Source organism: Myotis myotis, unplaced genomic scaffold (assembly GCF_014108235.1).
Source record: "Myotis myotis isolate mMyoMyo1 unplaced genomic scaffold, mMyoMyo1.p scaffold_m19_p_13, whole genome shotgun sequence".
Lineage (NCBI taxonomy): Eukaryota > Metazoa > Chordata > Mammalia > Chiroptera > Vespertilionidae > Myotis > Myotis myotis.
Window position 1 is genome coordinate 26292511 of NW_023416317.1, and position 14824 is coordinate 26307334.

Below are 14824 nucleotides of genomic sequence, written 5' to 3' on the forward strand. Positions count from 1 at the left end.
CACATACACACAAACACTCATCATGCTGATTCTTCCAGACAAATGTTACCTTCTTTTTTCATTTAGTTGTTTCAAAAATTTAGTGCCTATTAAGTGTCAGGTAATGGGGTGATGAGGTGAACAAGACAAACATGTTTCCTGACCTCATGGAGCTGAGAGTCCACTTGAAGGAGTAGATGGTAAGCAATAAAGAAAAAAATAGTAATGACAAATAGTGGTAAGTGTTATGAAGGAAAAAGAATAGAATGGCCTATTTCAAAATAAGTGGTATTTAAGCTGAAATCTAAAGGGTGAGAAGGAACCAGCTAAAAAAAAGAATGGTCAAGGGGCATTCTAGGTAAAAAGAACAGCACATTTCTGTAGAACTCTAAACTGGAAGAGTATGTCACATTTGAGGAATTGAGAGAAGGCCAGCAGGCATAGGGACTACTAAACAAAGCATGCCGCAAGATGAAATCAAAGAGGCAGGCAGAGTCAGAACATGCTGGATCTTGTGGGCCAAGATAAGGGACTTGCACTTTATTCTAAATGCAATGGGAAATCACTACGTGTTTGAGCAGGGGAATGACAGAATCTAATTTATGTCGTAAAAGATTACTCTGGGTTGCTATAAAGAGAATGCATTGCAGAGTTGAAGACTGAAGAAGAGACCACTGAAATAGTCAAGGTAGGAAATGATTGGTAGTTTGAAATAAGGACATCAGTAGATATTATTAAAAATTAGAAAATTCATGAACTATTGTATAGAATCAATAAGAAATGGATCCAATGTGTGAGATTTTAAATGCCTCCCAGAATTATGCATGGAGCAATTAGGTGGATGGTGATACCATTTGGTAGGCTGTGGGGAGGAGCTGGATAGATATGGGAATCAGTACTTCAGTTTTAAATGTGTTAAATTGCGATGTTGTGAGATATCAAAGTGAAGGTGCCAAAAAGGCAGGTGGACATATGAGTTTGGAGCTTAGAAAAAAGACATGGGTTGATTGCACAAGGTAATAAACACATTTTTTAAACTTATCATTTAAATAATTTGACTTTCAAAAAGTTATAAAAAATAATATATAGAGTTCTTGTATACCCATCATCCAATATTAAGATTTTGTGTAACCAAAGTAGATTTATAGAAACAGGAAACCAACACTGATACAATGTTAGTCTATAGACCTTACTCAAACTTCACCAATGTCCTTTCTCTGGTCCAGGATGCAATATAGGATCTCAATTGCGTTTAGTTGTCACATCTCAGTCTCCTCCATCCTAAAACCGTTCAGTTTTCCTTCTCTGCCCAAGCCTTGAAATTAGCCACTGCTAAAAAGAAGTCCAAGTTCTTTTTACTGGTGCAGCTCTGGCTAATACTGTAACCATTAGCCACTTGTGGTTACTTAAATTTAATTGAAATTAGAAAAAATTAAAAAATTAGTTTTTTAGTAGCACTACCCATATTTCAAGTTTTAATAGCCACACACATAGCTAGTGGCTACTATACTGGCAGTTAAGATACAAAACATTTTCATCACCACAGAAAGATCTACCAGACAGTACTGATTGGAGAATGCTATTTAGAAACCAAAATATGGGTGCTAAGTATGCTCATTGCTACTGCGGTGACACTGTTTCTAAGCCTTCTCAGTGAACTGAGCTAGTGTATAGACAAGGGGTCCTCAAACTACGGCCCGCAGGCCACATGCAGCCCGCCGAAAACATTTATCTGGCCCATCGGGTGTTTTTGCCGCCGCTGCGCGTCCTGCTTAGCAGCCGACTCGTCCCGGGCCCGCAGTGCGCATGTGTGGAATGTCTGAGGGACAGTGAACTGGCCCCCTGTTTAAAAAGTTTGAGGACCTCTGGTGTAGACACACTTACATTTATTAGACAACTAGAGGCCCAGTGCACAAAATTCATGCACGGGTAGGGTCCCTAGGCCTGGCCGGCGATCAGGGCCGATCTGTGGGGCAACTGGCAGGGCGATCAGGGGGCCCCTGCTGGCACCCACCTTGGCTGGCCTGGGGCCTGCGGGCAGCTCCTGCATTGAGCATCTGCCCCCTGGTCATCAGTGGACATCATAGCAACCAGTCGTTCCACTGTTCAGTCGATTTGCATATTAGGCTTTTATTATATAGGACTATACTTTGAGAAATCTATCTTCGAAGGAGAACAGAGAAATGGGAATGAGAGTGGTGGAGATGAGGTCTTGAAAGGTATGTGTTTTAGGATGGGAGACCTTAGAACATGTTTACATGATGACGAGAACAATCTAAAAGGGAGGGCAAAGTGGATGAAACAGAAGAAGGGATATCTGAAGGAGCAAAGAAAGTCTCTGAGTAGGGGAACTAGAAGAAATCCAGAACTCAGATGGAAAAATTCACCCCCAATAAGAGAAGGAACACCTCCTCTATTATTACACGTAAGGACAAAAATATGGGTGCCAATACAGGTTTGCAGATTTATATTCAGGAAGATGTGACCAATATACAGTCTGCAGTGACGGAAAATCTCATTGGTGCATTAGAGAAGCACAGTAAAACTCCAGGGCAGTTATAAGCACCCATGTAAGGTTTGTGGTCATGAATTTAAAGTACAATCAGTCTGACTGTGTGCCTTTTCTCCAGCAATATTCAGGTGCAGATTGAACGCAGAGGAAGAGTTTAATTAATATTAAGATTTTTCTAGATAAATAACAGTGATGAAGAGAAGAGCAGAGGATTTAGGGAACCTGCAAGAAAATAATTATAGTGGCAGATTTAAAAAAAGAAAGACATAAAGGGAAGTGAAATAGGAGCAGGTAAGAAGAATGTGGTCAAGACCAGTGGAAAATGGTCTTACTGATGTATAAGAAATGCTCCAGTGAGGAGCTTCTATGTCTGGGGAATAACAGCTACTGCTAAGATGTGAATCTTTCCACACATAACCCCTCAAAACCAAAAAGCACACAGAAAACAACACTTGAAACCATACCTTCAGCATTACTGAAAAACAGAATACCACAAACTTCAAAGTACCTCTCAAGTTGAGAAAGCGACAACGAATTCCATAAGGCTATTACTGGTATTCTGTTGCTGCAAGTCAGTGAGTATAGACAATGGAGGCTTAAGTGAAAAAGAGGAGAAAAAAAAAGAATACAGACAGGTCTTTGTCCACATAAAAACCAGTTTGCGAACATTTACAGCAGCTTTCTTTATAATAGCCTCAAACTGAAAACAATGAACTGGTGAGTGAATAAACAAATTCCATATAATGGAATACTACTCATAAACATAAAAAAAATAAACTGGGGCCTGGCTGGTGTGGCTCAGTGGTGAGAGCATAGGCCCACACACCAAAGGGTTGCAGGTTTGATTTGGATCAAGGGCATGTCCCTGGGTTGTGGGTTCATTTCCAGGCATCATCAGGACACATAGGGGAGGCAACCAATTGATATGTCTCTCACATTAACATCTCTCTTTCCTCTTTCCCACCCTTCCACTCTTTCTAAAAATTAATGGAAAAAAATATCCTCGAGTAAGGATTTACAAAAAGAACCACCCCTCCAACACAAAAACAAACGAAAAGAAAAAAAACCAACCGTCCTCGCCAGTGTTGCGCAGTGGTTAGAGCGTCAGCCCTTGCACCGAAGTGTGGCAGGTTCAATTCCGATCAAGGGCAGGTACCAGGGTTGCAGGTTCCATCCCGGCCCTCCTGTTGGGGGGCATGTATGGGAGGCAACCAATCGATGTCTCTTTCTGACATCCATCTTTTTCTCTCTCTCTCCACACTCCCCTGCCGTCCCCTTCCCTCCCTTCTTTCCAATCTCTCTAAAAAGCAATGAAAAAATATCCTTAGGAGAGGATTAACAAAAACAAAACAAAACAACAACTCGTTTCCAGTTCCACTGACAAGATGGAGTAGATGCATGCCCCCCTATTCCTCCTAATAATATAACTAAACACCATGGACATTATATATAAAACATAAGAAAAATCTTAAAGGTGAAGAGAAGACAAACCAAGTAAAAATCTTGGGACCCAAGGAAAGATACAGCAATGAGTTCCCTGGTCTTTCTTTAAACAGCAGTCACCCCTGATCCATGGAGGATACATTCCAGGACCCCCAGTGGATGCCTGAAGCCACGGATAGCACTGAACCCTATATACACTGTTTTTCATTACACATACATACTATGATAAGTTTAACTTATAAATTAGGCATAGTAAGAGATTAGCAACAATAACTAATAAAATAAAATAATTATAACCAAATACTCTAATAAGTTATATAAATGTAGTCTCTCTCTTGTTAAAATAGCATGAATTTCTTTTTCCGTCTTTATAATTTCACAGAAGATTCATTCTTATTGTGGATCTTAGCAACCTCAGCATATAATTTTTTTCTTTCTTATTAAGTTGAGAACTTTCACCTTTTCACCTAAAGGAAGTGCTTTACAGCTTCTCTCTGGCATATCCGGATTCCCAGCAGCCAGCATCACTACTCTTGTGCTTTGGGGGTCATTAAGTAAAACAAGGGTTACTTGAACATAAGCACTGCGATATTGTGACAGTCGATCTGATAACTGAGACAGCTACAAAGTGACTAACGGTGGGCAGTACAGTGTGGCTACATTGGACAAAGGTATGATTCATATCCTGTGCTAGATGGGCAAGGCAGTGTGAAATTTCACCATGCTACTCAGATCTGTGTGCAATTTAAAATTATAACTTGCTTATTTCTGAAATTTCCTTTTTAATATTTTTGGACTGTGATTGGTTGTGGGTAAGTGAAACCACAGAAAGTGAAACCACTGATAAGGGGCACTACTGTACTTTATATATCCCAGACTGAGTTGAAATCATTTTTAGACAATAACCACCTATTCTAATCAGACACCATGAAGAACAACGTGGCTCCACCCTTACCCCATCAACAGAGGCCAAAGGACGAGGGGAGAATCTACTAGTAGACTTCCACCTCTGACAAGCCCCTTCCCCAGCAGTGTTAGTAGAGACCACATGGGGTTTCCATCCCCACCTAGTAGCAATAAGCACTCCTCCCCTCCATGCCAGGATGGTGTCAGAGAAGGATGAGTGGGAAGCAAGGGTAACTAATTCCTCCCAACCCTGGTGTCAGTAGAGGTCACAGAGCAGTAATGAGGACTCCTCCCCACCCCAGTGAGAGTGGTCACAGGAGAGGACTAAGGGAAGCCTCAACTACGATCATTCCAATCTGCAATAATAAGGAACATTTCTCAAGGGAATCAACAGATGTTAAGTCAGAAACCTGGACTTCTACCTCTACCTGACAGTAATGAATAGGTACTCCTCTTCCTCCACCAGAAGAATGTCAGAGGAATTTGGCTAAAATAGAAGATTTAAATGAGATCCAGAGTCTCAGAACATAATACCCAAAATGTCCAGGATAGAACCGAAAACCACTCATCATACCAAAAAAAACGGGCAATCTTCAACTTTAATGAGAAAAGACAGTCAGCAGATGTCAACACTGAGATAACATAGACGTTGAAATTATCTGGCAAGAATGTGAAAGCAGCCATCATAAAAATGATTCATTGAGAAATTCTGAACATGCTTAAAATAAATGAAAAAAGTAAAAGTTTCAGCAAAAAAAGAGAAATTCTCACCAAATAAATAAAAGATATAGATAAGAAAATGGAAATTTTAGAACTTCAAAATATAATAATTAAAAATTAAAAACTCAATAAATGGGCTCAACATCAGAATGAAGAAGACAGAGGAAGGAATAAGTGAGCCTAAAGACAGAACAATAGAAATGACCCAAAATGAAAAAGAGAGGGAAAAGAGAGTTGGGGTGGGGGAGAAGAGCAGAGCCTCTGGAAGCTGTGGGACTATAACAGAAGATCTAACATTCATGCCACTGACGTCTCAAAAAGGAGAGGAGAAAGATGGCAGGACTGATAAAGTATTATAGGAAATAATGGCTGAAAATTCCCCAAATTTGGCAAAAAGATATATTTTTTAAATTCAAGAGGTTGAGTGAACACCAAACAGGATAAACTGGAAGAAAAAAAAAACTATGTCAAGATACACAGCAGTCAGACTAAAATACATAGAAAACTAAAAAACAAAGAAAAAAATCTTCAGAGTAGCCAGAGAGAAACAGCACATTACCTGCAAAGGAAAAACAATATGAATGACAGATTTCTCATCAAAAACCAGGAAGCCAGAAGAAAGTGGTATATTTTTCTTTCTTATCTTGTCTTTTTTTTTTTTTTTAAAGAATTGTCAACAAAAAATTCTATATGCAGTGAAAATATCCTTCAGGAATGAAGAAAAAAATTAAGATATCTTTAGATGAAGAAAAATTAAGAGACTGGATCACCAATAGATAAACCTACCCTAAAAGAAAAAGAGGAAATTCTCTAAACATAAAGATAGTGACAGCCGAAACCGGTTTGGCTCAGTGGATAGAGCGACGGCCTGCAGACTGAGGGGTCCCAGGTTCGATTCCGGTCAAGGGCATGTACCTGGGTTGCGGGCACATCCCCAGTGGGAGATGTGCAGGAGGCAGCTGATCGATGTTTCTCTCTCATCGATGTTTCTAACTCTCTATCTCTCTCCCTTCCTCTCTGTAAAAAATCAATAAAATATATTAAAAAAAAAAAAAAGATAGTGACAAAAGGAGGAATTTTGAAACAACAGGAAGGAAAAAGAATACAGAAAGAGCAAAAATATGGTTAAATAGAATTTTCTAACTTTTAAAAATTTTGTTAACTTTAAATGGTTGAAGCAAAAATTATAACAGTTTGATGTGGTTCTCAAAGTACCTAGAGGAAACATTTATAACAATTATATTACAAATGGTGGGTGTTAAAGGGATTTTTAAAAAAAGGTACAATGTAATACCTAAAGCAACCACTAAAAAAACTATACAAAGAAATACACCATAGATTGAAAAACACTATAGATAAATCAAAATGAAATTCTAAAAAATGTCCAAGTAACCCACAGGAAAAAGAAAACAAAGAGGGAACAGAAAACAAAACAAAAATAAGATGACAGCTTTAAGCCTAATCTATCAATAATTCCATTAAAAGCAAATGGTAAACTCATAAATAAAAGACAGAGATTAGGAGAGTAGATATAAAAAGTGACCCAGTTATATTCTATCCACAAGAAACTCTGGTAATCAAAGGTTAGGGATGGTGATGGGGAAAGGAATAGATTTGACTATAAAGGAATCATATGAGGGAGATCTTTATGGTGATAGAATAGTTCTATATCTCAACTGTGGTGGTGGTTACACAGATCTATATATGTGATGAAATGATACAGAATACACCACACAGTGTACAATGCCCATTTCCTGGTTTCTATATTGTATTATAATTATGTAAGATGTAACCACTGAAGGAAATTGAGTGCAGAGTACGCAGAACAGAGCCCTGGCCAGATGGCTCAGTTGGTTGGAGTATCGTCCTGTACACCAATTGTTGCAGGTTTAATCTCCAGTCAGGGCTCATGCGAGAGGCAGCTGATCAATGTTTCTCTCATATCAATATTTCTCTCTCTCTCTCTCCTCCCCCCCCTTCCCCTCCCTTTCTCTCTAAAAATTAATCCTTATCCTTGGGTAAGGATTAAAAAACAACACTACAGCGGTAGAAATCAGCGTATAGAGAACAGGGACTGAAAACATTTCTGAATAATGCTTTTTGGTATAGTTCTGACTTGAAATCATGCTAATATTCTACATATTCAAAAAACAAAAGTAAACCAACAAGGATGGGGGGAAACAACATTAAACTGAATGCAAAAAAACAAAACAAACCAACTACCTGTGTTTCAAATGTATAACATAATCAAACTGAGCACAGGAGTATGCTTCACTATATGCTGTCAGTCTAGGTCAGTGATTGCAAACCTATGACACGCGTGTCAGAGGTGACACGCGAACTCATTTTTTTGGTTGATTATTCTTTGTTAAATGGCATTTAGATATATAAAATAAATATCAAAAACATAAGTCTTTGTTTTACTATGGTTGCAAATATCAAAAAATTTCTATATGTGACACGGCACCAGAGTTAAGTTAGGGTTTTTCAAAATGCTGGCATGCCGAGCTCAAAAGATTTGCCATCACTGGTCTTGGTAGAACGACCAGCAAACAAATCTTCAACTGTTTATAGTAGATAAATCTAAATTGAAAAGTAACTGGTCTGTGTATGCTTCAAAAATCTTAATACCATGACAAAGAAAAGCTAAAACCATTATAGATTAAGGAGATTAAGGAGACATAATAACTAAATGCAATACATGCTCTTGGACTAAATTATTTCATGGAGAGAAATAAAATATCCTAAAGGACAGTACTGGGACAGTTAATGAAAGTGAAATATAATAACTGTAGATTAAGGTATTAAGTATAATAACTACAGATTATACTTTTACTTGAACAATGTTAAATTTCCTGAGTTTGATAATTAGTTATTTTAAGAGAATATCTTTATTCTTAGGAAATAAACACTAAAATACTTAAAGGTCATAAAATATATAACCTTCTTTTGAAAGAGTTCAGAAAAATTAAGTAAAAAATATATAGTAATTAATGTACTTGTAAAAATACATTAATATCCTATATAATGAAAGCCTAATATGCAAATTGTCCCCTCAACTGGGAGTTTGACCGAGAGTTCAACCACTCACTATGACATGCGCTGACCACCAGGGTGCGACGCGGAACATGGTGGGCATGGTGACGCAGCGCTGGCAGTGGGTGGCAATGGAGGCGCTGCCAGCCTTGATGGGCCCCGATGAGAGGGGCACTGGGGTGGGATGGTGGAGCAGGTGAGCGGGCAGCACCAAGTCAAGTGGGTGCAAGTGGGGGCCCAACTGCCCAGCAGAAGGCTACCAGCTGTGGCGGCAGAGGGCGGGGGCCTGATGACTCAAGTAGAGGGGGGTACGCGGGGGGCCTAGAGGTCAGCTGGTACCTGCCCTTCCACACCAGATGCTCACACTTCAATCACCGGCCAGGCCTAGGGACCACACTCATGCAAGAATTTTGTGCACCGGGCCTCTAGTTAAAAATATATATTTATATGGAGAGAGGATACTTCAAAGGAGTTGGGGTATTGACAATTAACAGAATAAATTATAGTCTGGAGCAGCAATAAGAGAGTAACATTTACCCTACTTCCTGGCTCCAAGGTATATGGGTATGGTAAAAAAAAAAAAAAAACAAAAAAAAACAACCTCTGATTGAGAAAGCAGTAGAGGAAACAGTATCTCAGGGGAGAGTCAGATACCAGTTAAGACAAAGATAGAGAAAACATTCAGAGGAAGTCAGGGATGTTGGGTAGTTTGTTAATAACATAAAGGAAGAATCTGAGTGGGAGGGAAAAGGTTGGGGGTTGGGCTGGAACAGGTTTCCAGAACTATTAGAAAGTTAGAGTCTGGGTGATTAAAAAAATGACTTGAAGGCAAAAGAGGAGGAAAGGATTCAAAGTAGGTGAAAATTAATACTGGTAATCTCAAGAAAGGCATTTAGTTTTAGTACCAAGGTCCCTATGCTCTGCTCTGTGGTATCAGAGTTCCTAGGGGCCCTCCACTAGGAAGCCCTTCCATTTCCCTCCTGCCAGCTAGTTAGACACACTTACCTGTGATACTCTATTACCCTATTGCCTAAATCTATCATTAAACTCACATGCAGTAATAAATATTGATTAAATTAATTAATGGCTTATCAGAACCTGAGTAGACTACATATAAGAAAATAAATTGGAAATCAACTTAATAAGGAAATGGCATAGTTTCATTTCTGAAAAAAAATTTCTAAAGTATTTAAAATAGTGAGTTGGCTTAAGATTCAAAAAATACAAAATGGACAATTATTTCTAGTTGATTTTAAGTAAAAGAAATATGCTTACTGTACAACAAGCTGCTGGCACACAGTTCCATTCTCTGTTATCAGCTCATTCAGCTTTAATTCAAGGTGAACTTTACCCTATAATGACAAAAAAATATTATAAATTGAGTAATCTGTTTTGTTGACAAAATATTAAAGGTACATATTTTTTCAAATGAAACTCATTATATTTAGTTATGCACTAAATATTAGTGATCCCTAACACATAGCTTTGCCCACATTAAGTACCTATTAAATGACTAATACCCAGCAATGTAGATCAAAATCTGAAAGATAAGAAATAGTCAAATGCTTATATCAAACATTTGAATGCTTAGGTATTCAAATCTAAGAACTTTATGCCCAGTTCAACAAATATTTATGTATCTCAAATATCATGGATTACAAAGACAGGTAACCCTTATGTTTTAGGGAATTTTGAAATAAAAGCTAATTATAAAATGTAGAATGCTTTTCCCAGAAAAGACAAACCATCAATAAGGGCAGAGGAAGTATCATTTAAAGACAGAGAAATAATACAATTCTAAAAGAATAAAACTAAGTTAAAACTAGTAATGTAATTTTGTCAATATTTAAATAATAGATTTATGGGATATCTACTATATTTTAAGAGGCACTGTGGGAGTGGGTAGGTGTGCATAGATGTATATAACACATAGTTACTACTTATAACAGTGGTTCTTAACCTGTGGGTCGCGACCCCTTTGGGGGTCGAACGACCCTTCCACAGGGGTCGCATAAGACCATCAGAAGACACATATATAATTACATATTGTTTTTGTGATTAATCACTATGCTTTAATAATGTTAAATTTGTAACAATGAAATTGGGGGTCACCACAACATGAGGAACTGCATTAAAGGGTCGAGGCATTAGGAAGGTCGAGAACCACTGACATATAAGAAGCTCACAGTCTAGTTGGGGAAACAATAAACAAAAGATAGCACTAGATGGCCAAGAGCACTGATGGAGAAATGGGATACTAAAAACAATGGAGCACTTTTATAAATAGCCATTAATAAATGGATTTTAAAATATTCCGAAGTATAAATTTAAAGCAAACTATCAACTTTTAAAGAAGCTAAGGCTTAGGAACAATATGATCTAGAACTTAATATTTCTATTCTGCCACTGGTGATGAGCAATTCTAAACTGGTTTATGAGCAATTCTGCACTGGTTAAGAATCTGGTGCTGGATTATCTCCACCCAGCTGACAAGGCAGATTCCCATGGTGCCATGTGGAGATTTCAGGGGTGTGATGTCCACGGGCTGATGACATAAGTAATTTCATTAGAGGTAATAAAGTTCATTATCTACTCACTGTTCCTTTTTGAAACAAACCCTTTCAGATATTCTTTCACAGAAATCTAACCTGAATCAGCTTCACTATTTTATGAGGATTTGTTAGACAAGAGTGAATCTGAGATTCACTAAATACTAGTACAAAGCTCAGGGTTAGTGATGAGCAATAAATATTGATTGGTCTCAACACAAAAACTGCATGAGAAAGCCAAGCTCTAAAGAAAGGCACCAGTGGTAGTAAAATTAGCAGTTAGATGGATTTAGAATTAAATTAAGCAAATCTTCCACTAAAAATCTAGGCACAGATATTTATAAAGTCATATCCTATATAATAAAGAGCCAATATGCTAATTAGACCAAATGGCAGAATGACTAATGACTATCCCAACTTCCAGATGAAGCCGGGGTTTCAAGGGCTGAGCTCCTTGCACGAATTTCATGAATCAGGCCTCGAGTATAATTTATAAAACACATCTTTTGTTGTCCTGTATTTAATATTCACAACTCTTGCTATTCAAGCATGACCTTGAAGAGGTCCTTGATCTGTAGTAATCTGTAATATTACTCAAGTAGAATTTTAAATCATGTCTGCTGTCCTGTCAGCATGTGTGTGTCACTTAGTGAGCCTAGCCAACTATACCAACATTTGCATTTCAAAGCAGTTTTACTATTTTAACATGTGTGCATTTTATGGTAGAAACTGTATGCTGACAAGGCACTCCCTACTGTCTCCAAGGAATGTCTAGAATCTCTATTTCTAAGAAAATAAAAAAAACCTTTAAAGTGGAGGGGAGAAAAAGTATAATAATTTCATTCATAACTAAAAATCATTGCACTGTATCAAGTCGAGCCTAGAAATAAGATATTTAAAGGGATTTTACCAGGAATCATTATCATTGAGTCAGAGCCTACTTAACATGTTCATTACTCCCACTGGCTGTTAAACATAACATTCCTTTGGTATTAGCCAAGAATAACATAATTGTGTATTAACCTGGTCAAGAAAAGAGTTGGTACAGAATAGGAGACACAAGACACACTATTAGTGTGGAACACTAAAATTAAAAAGCATTATGAATTAAATTTAAAAAATTATGACTTCTAAACTGTAAAATACTACCTCAATGTATACTTTAATATGGAAATATGTACATGATACTTAGTAAAAGAAACAAGTTACAAAATAGGGTATATAATATAATGTTAATTTGTATTTTATTTTTATAAAATACACTTGTGCATATATCACTATAAAATTACTACAACTCCATCTACTAAAACATTGAAAGAAGTTAACTTTTGTTGGTAGGATTTCAGATTTTTTCTTTTTGCTCATTTAGACTTTAAAGTTTCTACTACCAATGTGTATTGCTTTTGTTTAGTAAAGAAAAATGAAAAAAAAGTTTTAAAAAATATGTGAAGCTACTTTTCAGTGTCAGAAACCTAAATCTTTGAACATTTTAGAAAATTTGGTATTCTTTAATACAGTCACACAAAAACCTTTCCTCATTTTGTATATCTGGATTGTAGCAAAACAAGTTGTTTTTTTAGAGGGCAGTTATGAGTTCAGCAAAGTATTTTCTAGTTTCTCTTGAAGCCAGGGATAGTGGCAAACGAAAGCCATATGATACAGTTCTGGCCAATGAGATGTAAAACAGAAGCTGCTACCCTGGCCAGTGCTGCTAAGTGGTCAAAGCATCAGCCTGCGCACTGAAGGTTGAGGGTTCAATTCCCAGTCAAGGTCACGTACCTGGGTTGCAGGTTTGATCCCTGGCCCCGATCAGCGCATGTGTGGGAGTCAACCAATCTATGTGTCAGTCTCACATCAATGTCTCTCGCTCCATCTCTCTCTCTCCCTCTCTTCTACTCTCTCTAAAAATCAATGGACAAAAAATATCCTCTGGTGAGAATTAACCAACCCCTCTACCCCAAACACACACAAAAATCAGAAGCTACTGATGAGGAATCTGAGGAAGCTTGTTGAATGGGTCTTCCTAACTTCCCAGTGGCCAGAGATGCCAAACTTAATCAGAGCGTTCCACGGCCTCATGGTGCTGGGCAGATAAAAATTGGAGATAGTGCTCTGGCTGGTTTAGCCCAGTTGATAGAGTGTCAGCCTGCGGACTGAAGGGTCCCGGGTTCAATTCCAGTCGGGGGCGTATGCCTGGGTTGCGGGCTCAGTTCCCAGTATGGGGCATGCAGGAGGCAGCTGACTGATGGTTCTCTCTCATCAATGATGTTTCTCCCTCTCCCTTCCTCTCTGAAGTCCATAAAAATTATTTTTTTAAAAAAAATTGGAGATAGTAAACACCTAGGCTTTCTGTTAGAATCTCTGAGGGACTATACCTGAGGAGTAAGAATGAGCACAGACCATTCCTTACAGACTGGAACCTAGCATAGAATCAGCCAAATCCCTAACTGGATTAAAATAAACTACCTCTAATCTACCCACATGCCAAAAGCAAAAGTAAATCTCTGGAGGAAGAAAAAAAAAAATCCAGAGCTTCAAATTATTTCTCAAATATTTCATATTTCAATGTCTAGCATTCCATCAAAAATTACTGAGCATGCCAGAATACAAGACAAACACCAAAAACAAAAACAAAAAACTGACAAAAGGAAGCAGATTTACAGAAGATGCAGATGTTGGAGTAACTGACAGGGGTTAAAATAGCTGTTTAATTCATAACAATCCAATGTCAACCCAAGAAATGCAATTTTAAAAAATGACAGGAAAAAAATGTTTAAGATAGGAAAAAAATCTAGCAAATAAGTGGAAACTATTAAATGCATCAAATGAAAAATTTAGAATTAAGCAATAAAATAATCAAAATGAAAATGTATTTAACAGCAAATCATCCACAGCTAAAAAAAAAAAAAAAGATTAATAAAATAGGAGCTAGATTAGTCAGTAGAAAATATTCACAAATGAAGCAGAGATGAGAGAGAGAGAGAGAGAGAGAGAGAGAGAGAGAGAGAGAGAGTGCAAATAGTCTATTATTCATGTAATTGTAGTCCCAGAAGAGAGGAGACAGAATAGGAAAGGGAAAAAAACCAAACAGATGAAGAGATAATTGCCTAGAATTTTCTAAAACTGAAGAATGACATTAAGACAAGGATTCAAGTGCCCCCAGGAACACCCAAGTAGGATAAATATAAAGAAAACAAGTAGACAGAGCACAGTAAAAACTGATGAAACCATAAGATAAAGAGAAAATCTTAAAAGCAACTAAAAAAACAGAGCCATTGCCTACAAAGAGGAAACTAGAAGACTGATAAGGAATTATGTTTGATCAGAAACATGCAATGTGATTTGGTCCACAACTACTTTTTTATCCAATATTTAAGGGAGGTTCAATAACACAATAACATACCTTTTATATATGTCAGAAAACACTGGAATGATCAGATATCTGGCACTATATTCTCTATTTTTAATGAAAAAGAAACCAAATTCTTGGAAGGTATTATTCTTTATGGATTCCATAGCATTGAGTATGTTAGGTTGATATATGCAACTGTATCACTTTAATCTGTATTAGAATATTTAGGAACTTACATTATTCTGGTACTGTCTGAAAGTTTAATATTTTATATGCTAACTTCATTTCAATTAGTTTTACAAAAATTTCACACAGAAAAATGTTATG

General features: G+C 37.3%; 1 protein-coding gene across 4 annotated transcripts in view; it reads right to left on the reverse strand.

The window, feature by feature from the left end:
- RASA2 (RAS p21 protein activator 2) overlaps positions 1-14824 on the reverse strand; it is a 129866-nt gene that overhangs the window by 65348 nt on the left and 49694 nt on the right. For all 4 annotated transcript variants that reach the window (XM_036332368.1, XM_036332366.1, XM_036332369.1 and 1 more), the window contains exon 5: positions 9872-9948. In XM_036332368.1, the coding sequence (XP_036188261.1) occupies positions 9872-9948 (77 nt within the window). The remainder of the gene's footprint in view (positions 1-9871; positions 9949-14824) is intronic.